Source organism: Zea mays, chromosome 1 (genome assembly GCF_902167145.1).
Source record: "Zea mays cultivar B73 chromosome 1, Zm-B73-REFERENCE-NAM-5.0, whole genome shotgun sequence".
Lineage (NCBI taxonomy): Eukaryota > Viridiplantae > Streptophyta > Magnoliopsida > Poales > Poaceae > Zea > Zea mays.
In genome coordinates, this window is record NC_050096.1 from 212,187,616 (window position 1) to 212,198,433 (window position 10,818).

At 38.8% G+C, this 10,818-nt stretch overlaps 1 protein-coding gene across 1 annotated transcript; it reads left to right on the plus strand.

Moving 5' to 3' along the window:
* The first annotated feature begins 7,490 nt into the window (after positions 1 to 7,490).
* Positions 7,491 to 10,155, plus strand: LOC103645250 (uncharacterized). Its single transcript, XM_020543380.2, has 3 exons — positions 7,491 to 7,703; positions 7,808 to 7,900; positions 9,988 to 10,155. Exons 1-3 carry the CDS (start codon positions 7,569 to 7,571, stop codon positions 10,153 to 10,155), a joined length of 396 nt encoding a protein of 131 aa, XP_020398969.1. The 5' UTR covers positions 7,491 to 7,568.
* The last annotated feature ends 663 nt before the right edge of the window (positions 10,156 to 10,818 follow it).

Sequence of the window (10,818 nt, forward strand, 5' to 3'; positions counted from 1 at the left end):
GGAGATATTATGTCCATGTCGAAAGTGTTTGAATAGACTTCCCCAAAATATATCAGAAGTAGAGGATCACCTGCATATTCATGGGATGGCAAGCACATACACTACATGGATACATCATGGGGAGACACTATCGAATGCCAGAATTAATGAAAATTGTGATCATGTGGATGAACAACTTGGTTTACATGAAGATGTCTTTATGGATGATGGTGAACAAGATGACCCTAATGATACATTACCTAACATGGTACAAGAGTTGTTCGCATCCGAAGGACCAAGTGGTGGGAAATCTTTGTTTGCAGTTGTATTAAAAGAAATGAAGCAACAACTTTACCCAGGTGCATCGTATACAAGATTTTCTTTTATGGTGAAGTTACTTCATATCAAATCATTTTATAGAATCAGCAATGTTGCATTCAATGCAATTTTGAAGTTGTTGTCATTGGCTTTCCCGCATTGCAGTCTTCCATCCTCTTATAACGAAGCAAAGAAACTTATTCGTGCATTAGGACTTGGATATGTGCCAATCCATGTGTGCCCAAATAATTGTGTTTTGTTTTGGAAGGATTATGCAAAACTTGATGAATGCCTAGTGTGTGGTGCATCTAGATGGAGAGTTGGTGAAGGTACAAACAAGAGTCCTCAAAAGGTTTTACGGTATTTTCCTTTGATTCCTAGGCTGAAGAGGATGTTTGCCTCAAAAAAAGTATCAGAAGAGGCACGATGGCACAAGTTGAAGAGAAAAGTAGTGGAAAATGAGCTTAGCCATCCGAGTGACGGTGAGGCATGGAAAGACTTTGACAACCAATATGGTTGGTTTGCAGAAGATCCTAGGAATATCAGGCTTGGCCTTGCAACAGATGGTTTCAATCCATTTGGTAAAATGAGCTCCTCTTATAGCATGTGGCCTATATTTGTCATCCCTTACAATTTTCCTCCGTGGGTATGTATGGATCAGTCAAACTTCATGATGTGCCTACTCATCCCTGGCAAAGAATGCCCAGGAAAGGATTTTGATGTTTTTCTAGAGCCTCTAATTGATGAGCTACAAAATCTTTGGTCGGGTGTCCCAACTCTTGATGCATTGACTGGAAAACAGTTTGATCTACATGCTGTAGTAATATGGTGCATCCATGATTATCCCGCTTTGAGCACATTGTCAGGTAGAGTCACAAAAGGCTATTATGCTTGTGTGCATTGTGACAAAAGTCCCTGTTCTAGAAGAATTAGGAATAAAATTTGCTATATTGGCCATCGACGATTCCTACCAATGGACCATCCATGGAGGAAACATAAAATATTTGATGGCACACATGAGAAACGTGACAAACCAGAGGCATTTAGTATGGATGAGCTAAGGCAGCAATTGGAGAATGTTAAGGATGTTAGACCAGGCAAGCATCCTCAAAATAAGAAGAGGAAGAGAGCTACAAATGATGGCCAATGCTGGAAGAAAAGGTCTTGTTTGTGGGATTTGCCATATTGGCCAAGTTTGAAGCTGCGACATAACCTTGATGTCATGCACATCGAAAAAAATATTTGTGAGTATATTCTTGGTACATTACTTGGTATTCCTGGTAAGTCAAAGGATAGTATCAATGCTAGGCTTGATTTGGAAGACATGAGCATAAGAAAATCCTTGCACTTGAAGCGTGATGGCGATTCATACTCCATTCCTCATGCTCCTTATATGATGGATAAAAACCAAAAGAAAACATTCTATGAGTTTTTGAAAAATGTTAAGTTTCCAGATGGATATGCTTCAAACCTAACATCATGTATTACTGCCGATGGATGCAACTTGGCTAGCTTAAAGACTCATGATTGTCATATCATACTTCAAAGGATTTTACCTGTTGCACTGAGAGGAATCATGGATAATGACATATATATTGCAATTGCCGAACTAGGTCACTTCTTTCAACAGTTGTGTGCTAGGACCCTAAAGTTAGATGCATTGCACAAAATGAAAGATGATATCCCAATTGTTCTATGCAAGCTTGAGAAAATATTTCCTCCATCATTTTTTGATGTGATGCTACACTTGACAATCCATTTACCCGATGAAGCAATCCTTAGAGGTCCAGTGCAATATGGCTGGATGTACCCAATAGAAAGACGTTTATACACTTTGAAACATTCCGTGAGGAACATGGCTCATCCTGAAGGTTCAATTGCAGAATCATATGTTGCTAATGAATGCTTAACCGCGTGTTCGAGGTATTTTGATGATCTTGATACACGACACAACAGGGAGGGAAGAAACAGAGAGCGTGTTGATTTGACCAAGGGTGAGTTGTCTGTTTTTCAACATGGTGTTCATTTACTTGGAGCCCCTAAGATTACATATGTAGAAAAAGTTTTTGACAAGATGGTTTGGTACGTGTTAAACAATTGTCCGGAGGTTGAGCCATATATAATGTATGTACTCCCATGTACATGTTTTTTGTTCTAAACCGATAAACTATGGGTTCCAATTTTTTATCTGGACATGTTATGCAGGCTGTACAGAAAAGAGTTGGAGAAGGAACAAACTCCTGATGTTGAGAAAACCATCGAGAAGGAATTTCCTTCATGGTTCAAGGACCATGTAAGATATTCTTGCATTTATTTCTTTAAATTTTCAGTGGTTGAAGATCTTTTAACCATGGCTTAGCATTATATGTACATGTTGCAACACTACAACATGTGAATGGGGAAGACGTTATCGCTGATATTTATGCTTTGTCATGTGGACCAGATCTACGAGTAAAATTGTTTTCAGGATGCATTGTTAATGGCGTTCGATTCCACACCATCGACCGTGAGGAAAAAAGGAGGACACAAAATAGTGGAGTTATGGTTGATGGCACACATAATGGAGAAGATATTGAATTTTTTGGTTGCTTGAAAGAAATAATTCAATTACAGTACAATGCAGACTATAGCGGACACAGGTCTGTAATTCTATTTCGATGTGATTGGTTTGATACCGAGAGTAAGAAGGCAAGAATGAAAGATGATGGTTTTTTCAAAAGCATAAATAGTTCAGTATTATGGTACAAAGATGATCCTTTTATTTTAGCCACACAAGCAACAAAGATTTTCTACTTGGAAGACACCAAATATTGTGGAAGCTGGCGAGTTGTTCAAAAATTTACGCACAGACATTTGTGGAATGTTGATGAAATTTCAAGTGACGAAATTTCAAAGGGAGTGGCGTTGTCATACCAAGACGATGAGTGTGGCGACTTTGAAATTCAACGTGAAAATTTTAGTTTGGACGATGAGAGACCAGCTGTTGAAAATTCTTACACTGTTGCTGCCACCGTAGTTGAAGAGCTTCGTCGACAAAGGGAAGATGAAGAGGAAGAAAATTATTTTGAAGATGAAGTCGATGAAACTGCGATGCAATATGTGAGTGATAATGATGAACAAACATTCCATAATGTCGAAGATGATGATAGTGACTATGAGTAGCATACCTTCTTTACCACTAGTGGCATTTCATTTTTGGGTGAAACAGAGGACCCAGGCATGGCCTTGTTGGTGCCACTGCAACATTGTAATTTGTCGCCATCCTTGAGTACTTGACTGCCAAGGTTCTAGAGCAGGCTTTTATATTGTTTTTCATAATTTTGCAAATATTGTTGTGAATACATGGAATTTGCAGGCTTGCAGAATCGTTTGACTCGTTCATTGTATACATGGATCTATTCTACTTGATGTAGTTTTTTTTATCTTATGTAATGCGAGGAGTGGATGTTGACCTGTGATTGCCAACAAAAAGGTTCATCAGACTGAATTTTGAAACTTATTCAGTCTGAATGTTGACCTGTTTGTGCTATGAGACTATGTAGAAATATCCTGAAAATGATCTGGTACCTGAAGAACTTGTTCTTGTATCTGATTAACCTATTCTTGTATCTGAAGGACCTGTTGACCTGTTTGTGCTATGAGACCATGTAGAAATATCCTGAAAATGATCTGGTATCTGAAGAACCTGTTCTTGTATGTGATTAACCAATTCTTGTATCTGAATGACATGTTGACCTGTTTGTGTTATGAGACTATGTGGACCTATTCTTGTATCTAAATTTTGGTTCTGAAAATGGTAACAGGTTGTGATGAGAATGGTAGTAGGTTGTGATGAAAAGGCCCATCAAACTGAATGTTATAGGTTCATCATACTGAATTTTACAGGTTCTTCATTAGTTCAGAATTTTGTAGGTTCATCAGACTGAAATTTTGTTCTAAAACATCAGTTCTTCATCAAGCTGTTCGGCATGCCAGACACGGACATGGCTGAAGCACACAACGCCGCTGCCAAGGAGAAGGCGGTGGAAATGCGAGCAGTGCTCGGCAATGATTGATGTAGAGTTTTACCAGAGCAGCGTGCCAAGATTGCCCATGCCCATTTCATTTAGAGACAGAGTCGGTTGGGATGTGTTACAGAGCTCTGCCAACTGTTAATGGAACATGCTGTTCTGCACTAGCTTTGATTTCCTCATAGTTGCTATTGTGCATTGTAATGTCAAACTGCGAGGATTGGAAGACAGAACTGTACTCCTTCACTGTGTCAGTTTGTTTGAGGGCTAACAGTTCAGTTATAGCAGTTCTGAAGTCTCGTATGAGCCAAAACTTAAACTGAATGACCTAACAAAACTCCTTTCCACTGTTGATTGCTTGTGTGTCTGCCACCATTTAGCTACATTACCTTCCAAGTGCATAATAGCAGCTGTAACCTAGAGGTGATCTTCAATGTTGTTGATGGTGATGGTGAATCAAGAAAAATCCGCGGAGAAAAGTGAGAACTAGTGAAGCAACATGCTCAGTCGAACACCTCCCCTCAGTCTGTTCGTAACTGATCTGTTTGTGCCCATTGCAGACACCACAAAAAACTAACTTAATAAGCTTCAAAGTTCAGTCTGAATAATCTTCTGAACCAAGAATATTCAGTTTTTGTTTGCGCCAACTTGTGCAGTTTCACTTTCTGGATATTTAGTCGAGTTCCAGTTTGTGCAGTTTTAGTTTCTGAATATTCAATTTCAGTTTATTGCAGTTGCTTTTTGCTCCAAGTTTCATTTAAGCAAACGGCAAGGAGACGATGGGGATCCTGGTAAGCTGAGAGAAATAACAAAACAATATAAGAAACATACAGGTCATTTCAACTTTTATTTTTTTCAACACATGGTAATAAATCAATATATTAGGCATGTAAAAGAACAAAATATGTGTATAAGTAGCCTTAACTTCGTACAAAGTAAGGGGATTAAAAGCAAGGATAATCAGCCATGGTAATACGTACATGAGCTAAAATTGTTCTGGTAGCCAGGAAGACATAAGCTGTACTGAACGACGTCAAAGGTATTCAGACATGTGTTTCTGGACCATGTTAAAGTAAAAAACACTAACCAGAGCATATTCAGTGCCACACTAATTGTACTGAAATAAACGAGTTCCTCATAAAACAACCAATATCATCACATAGTAAAACGTAGAGTAGTTATAAAAATAATTATCCTATAGCCATCGTCAATCACCATGTAAGTGCTAGAAAAACTAAAAGAAATTAGAAATAAATGAACTATGATATCTCTGAAAAGAAATAAGTGAAAAATAAAAATACATTTATCATATCCGTGAGGCACGTGACTGAAGCCAAGAAATGGTAATGCGGTCATGTCAGAAGGTGATGAAAAAGAAAAAAATAGAAATAATTTAAAAAGGACAAGAGTAACATCTGATTGATATTTCCCCAAATGTGACTCTATAGGATTCTCCACACGTGGCTGTTACAGAGACCATATTCATTGAAAACAAAATCACTCCACGCGAAAAAAAGAAACAGCAACGGCATGGCCTCCCCGCAATTGACGCCCACCTCCTTCTATATCCTTCCTCCCACAGAAACTGCACGACATTCTCATCCTCTTCGACTCTTCGTAACCTGCTCCTGCTGCTGGTGGTGCGACAAGATAGATCGCCTGTGCACCCTAAGTCTATCCGTCACAACCTCAAGATGCCCCCGGGGAAGAAGGGGCCGCGAGTCCCACGACATCACGCAGGTAAGTTCTTAAACCCTAGTCTGATTTTGATAGAGCTAGTTGAGGATCGCAGGTGTAGTTGTGCCCCTTGAAGAAACAAAATCATTTATTACCTGCGTACAATAATATCAGTCCAGTTTGTTCCTTCCTATGCATCTGTAACATTTTTCTTTTATCATTTATTTTTAGAAGATACAGAACCTACTCCTACAGACTATGAGAAACAGAGGGCAATTACAATCATGAAGAATAATCAAATGATGCAACGGTTAGGGATTCGTCAATTACAGTCAATGATGGCTAGTATTCCAAGTGGAAGGATGAACGATAATGCTCCTCAGGAATCTGGATCGTTGTATGATGGTGATGATATTGAAGACTCTGAGGATGAGATGGTCAGTAACGTAATAATTCGTGTTTTCTCTTCCAATTATTTTGTCATATTTTTTCTTCCAATTATTGTGTCATTACCTTTGCTTTTTCCGATCAAACATACAATATATTATGTTGTACCTATGCAGGAATCCCTAGTTGATAAGTCGGTAGCCAGCCACATCCCCAACAATGGTGCTGAAATCTCTTCGAAAAATACAAGAGCCTCTAAAAGGGTTGTTGCACCTGGAGTGCAAGAACAACCAATTAGAGTTACTAGGCGAAGGAGTGCTACCATAAACCAAGAGTCCAACCAAAATATAATGGCTGGTATATTATCTGATTCTTGTGATGCCACAAACCAAGATTGCATCCAACGCATATCTACTGTTGTACAACCTAGTTCACCAATAGAGACCGAGAGCGAAGATCCCACCGGAGACCAAGGCGAGTGATTGTCTATACACTGCGTTCCTATAAATTTATTCTATACCAATACAACTACATCAAATTATGTTCAATTTCTCTGATAATAGGATTATGTATATCGAATTAAAATGTTTCAGATGTTGTAGCTTGTTCTTTCTCTATAGGCTTTAATATTGAGATCTTATCCTTGCATAATACTAATAAATTCTTAACTGTGTTCACTATACATATCATGAATTGTTTAGTCTAGGTATGCAAAGAATTAGGATTGATTCTTGTAATTTTGGTGTCATACTAGTTATTAATTTTCTTATACTCACCGCAATAAATAGAACTAGTACCAAGGCAAAGAAGTATGGGCAGGCAACTTGAGTCATTAAGCAGAGGATTAGGCATTAAGATTCCAATCCAGATTCGTGAAGGGAAAAGAAGACCAGAGGCACCTATCCAAGCTGCCAAATTTGCATCAGAGGGTGGGATCGCACTTAGGCAGCACATGCCGATATTTTCACATTGGAAGGAGTACAAGAAGAAAGAGAACGCTGGTAAAATAGAAAACTACATTGGAAAGATTGCTGTAAGTATCTTCGTACTCCATTTTCCTCAAATTTTGTATATCATTCTTTTCTAACATATATGTTGAAATCCCTACTAATTGACCAGGGACAATTCACCATGGATGCTGATAATACAGCAGTGAGAGCAGCATGTATTGATATGCTAAAGGGTGGTCATCGCTAGATGAGGTATAACCTAAAAAAGAAATACTTCAATGAGGTTCCTGCAAATCTAGTGAGGACTACATCGCCTGTTTCGTGCATGACTGATGACCAATGGAAACTTCTAGTAGAAATGTGGTCTACCTCAAAGCACAAGGTATTTGCATTCAACCTCTAGTTTTCTCCATTTAAATAATGATGTACCTTTTTGAATTTATATTCGCTCTATTGTGCTGTCATACTCACTTATTCAATGCATAGGACACATGTATGAAGAACAAAATTAGTCGTGAACAAGTAAAGTTTCCACAAGGCACAGGCTCTCAATCCTACATTGCAAAGGCATACTCATTGGTAAGAAAATTACCATGTCATACATAAACTTGTTTAGTATCTGCACACTTGATTGAAGTCAATAAGATAAAAAATGATACTTAGAATTAAAGATATTAGTTGTTTATTTTCTAAATGGGCACTTCCAGTACAGGCTACCCATTCAAATTTTTGAATGCTCCTGCTAACTGTTCATGTATAGGCTTGCAAATAAGTATTGTGCTGTTATAAAAAATGCACTATGCTAATATCCATGTATAGCTACAGATTGGATGCTTTTGAATGCTTCTGCTACCTGATGTTTATTTATAAGGACTGCTCTTGATTAAATATATTTTAACTGCATCATATACTTGATTACTCTCATAGTGGCAATGCTTATAATACATATAGTTTTACATCTCAGATATTGTGTACGCTTCTGCTAGCAGATTCTCATGCACAAATGAAATTAAGTATCTGTATTTAATATCTCATACATCCTATGCTTTTTAATTAATTTGTTGTATAACTGACTGTTGTAATCTTATACTATATGCTTCACCAAACTAAATGTCCAACTTGTGCTAATTGTTCCTTGCTAACAAAAATAAATTCATATCATGTCAGAAGCAAGAAAAATTTAAAGATACCGAACCTAGTGCAATTGATCTTTTCAAGGAGATGCATTGCAGCAAGAAGAAAGGGTTTAGTGAAACTGTCCAGAAAGCTATTGTAAGAACCTTTTGCCCTTTCACTTCTACCTCCCAATATGCAATGCACTAGGTGTTAGAAATATGCCCTAGAGATAATCATAGAGATGAGCATATTTCTTTGTATCCATGATATATATATTGCTTAATTGAATATCCATGGAAGGCACCTTGTATTGATTAGCAATTATGTGAATTGTTTGTGAGATTCTTTACTTATATGGTTATTCTAAATGATGTCCCTAGTCAGAGTCGATGACTAGCACATGTATTAGTTGATGACTACATTTCACAAGTCATGAACATGGAGATGTTAAACTAATAATGTGGGCGCATGTATGACATGAGGCTGGACCGACCCAACGTGAGATATTGTAATATAGTTCTCTTCTTGCAACATGAATACTGTATCCTTAGACCTGAGATTGTCGCATGTTCTCAAGATGTGAATTGACTTACTTAGGGACTATCAAACGCTATCCCGTAACTGGGTAGTTATAAAGGTAGTTTTGGGTTTGTCAGGAAGCATGCTATGAGGCATGGTCAGTCAAGATGGAATTTGTCCCTCTCTTTGTGAGAGAGATATCTCTGGGCCCCTCGAGTGATTGGATCAAGAAATGCATGGCCGTGCTAGGGTTAAGAGTTAACCATTGAAAGGATTCCAATTCACAGTATCGAGAAAGAGAGGTCAGCTTAGAGCCAGACCAAATATCGTGAGACAAAGGGAACAACATGTACTTAATGTCGCAATGGTTCGTCTGATATGATCTTTACGTACACATAGGAGTTGACATGTCTTGCTAGAGGCCGCTGTCAATTATTGGGCCAAGTAAGAGTACTTGGGCTATGTCTATTTGTACGTGAACCTATAGGGTCACACACTTAAGGGGAAGGAAGCCTAATTCGGATTAGATCCGAAATTAGACTGGGCTTTAGGGTTAATGATGGGCCTCGGCGTCAGAAGCCCACCATAACGCCTATATATTGAGGGGCGAGGGCGCGGTTAAGAATAACCTAATTCGCCACCAGCGAACTAACAGCCGCCGCCCACCTCTCGCCCTCGCCTAGCCGCCGTCGCGAACCTAGCAGTTTCGGTACGCGGCGCTTCCTCCCTGTACGTGTGGATACCTCGGAGGTGCTGCATCTGGAGCACTTGGACGAACCGTGCGAGGACGTGAAGGACGCCGGCGACTGCACGACACTGCTCGACGCGTTCGTCTACATCGAGACGTCTTCCGCTGCTCTGCGCGTCTAGTGGTAATTCCATGACCTATAACCGCAGTAGTTCTTGGTATTATGGGGTTGAAAATTTTGTTTTGCGCTAGTGTAGCCTCCCCGTAATCCTACACTAGGTTGATGTCTGTGTGCTATGTTGATATGGAATTGCAATATACTAAGTTGATCTCTGTATGCTAGGTTGATATGGAATCAATGGCAGCAACACCAGTTGAAGATGGAAACCATTCAAAGTCTTCAACAGAAGTAGTCTCCCAAGTGCTGCCTAAATCAAGTTTATTCCTTCAGAATGTAGGCTTGGCAACCTCTAACAGAAGCTCTTCAGGAAATGTTTCAGCAAAGGTGTAGCAACTTGAGTCTCAATTGGATACTGAGCGGCAAGAAAAAGACGAACTACGAGATGAAGTCCAAAGCTTGAAGGCTAAGACACAGGCGTCTGACGAGACCATTGCTAAGCAATCTGATGGGATTGCAGATTTAAAGAAGTCCATAGCAGAAAACAATAGCCTCCTTCGCCAGATTTTAAGCATCAATCGTAGCCAAGTGTCTCCTTAAATATGCCTGCCAACTTGATGGTGTCAAGATACATCACATACCATATGGAGGACTAAAGTTATATGAGCTTAAGTTACATGTTTATTAGGATTTATGTTATTGGAGTCCAAATTTGTTTTTTGTTTAAATACTTGTGCTCGATGAAATTTTGGACGGATGTTATACTTGGAAATTATATAATTTTGGTATTGCAATTGGTTTTGTTTGATGCCATATTTTATGCATGATGAAACAATCATAAGTGCCAATTATGTGGATTTATAATATTTTGCTTTATGACGTATATATTGGTCATGAATGATCTACCAGACCATCTGCCATGTCATCAACAATTATGATATAAATTCTTGCTATGTTGCCACATTTATGATGAAAAAATATGTCATGAAGCTCTGCCACGTCAACTGCCATGTCACATGCCACATCATTAAGTTTATGACGAATCTATTCGTCATA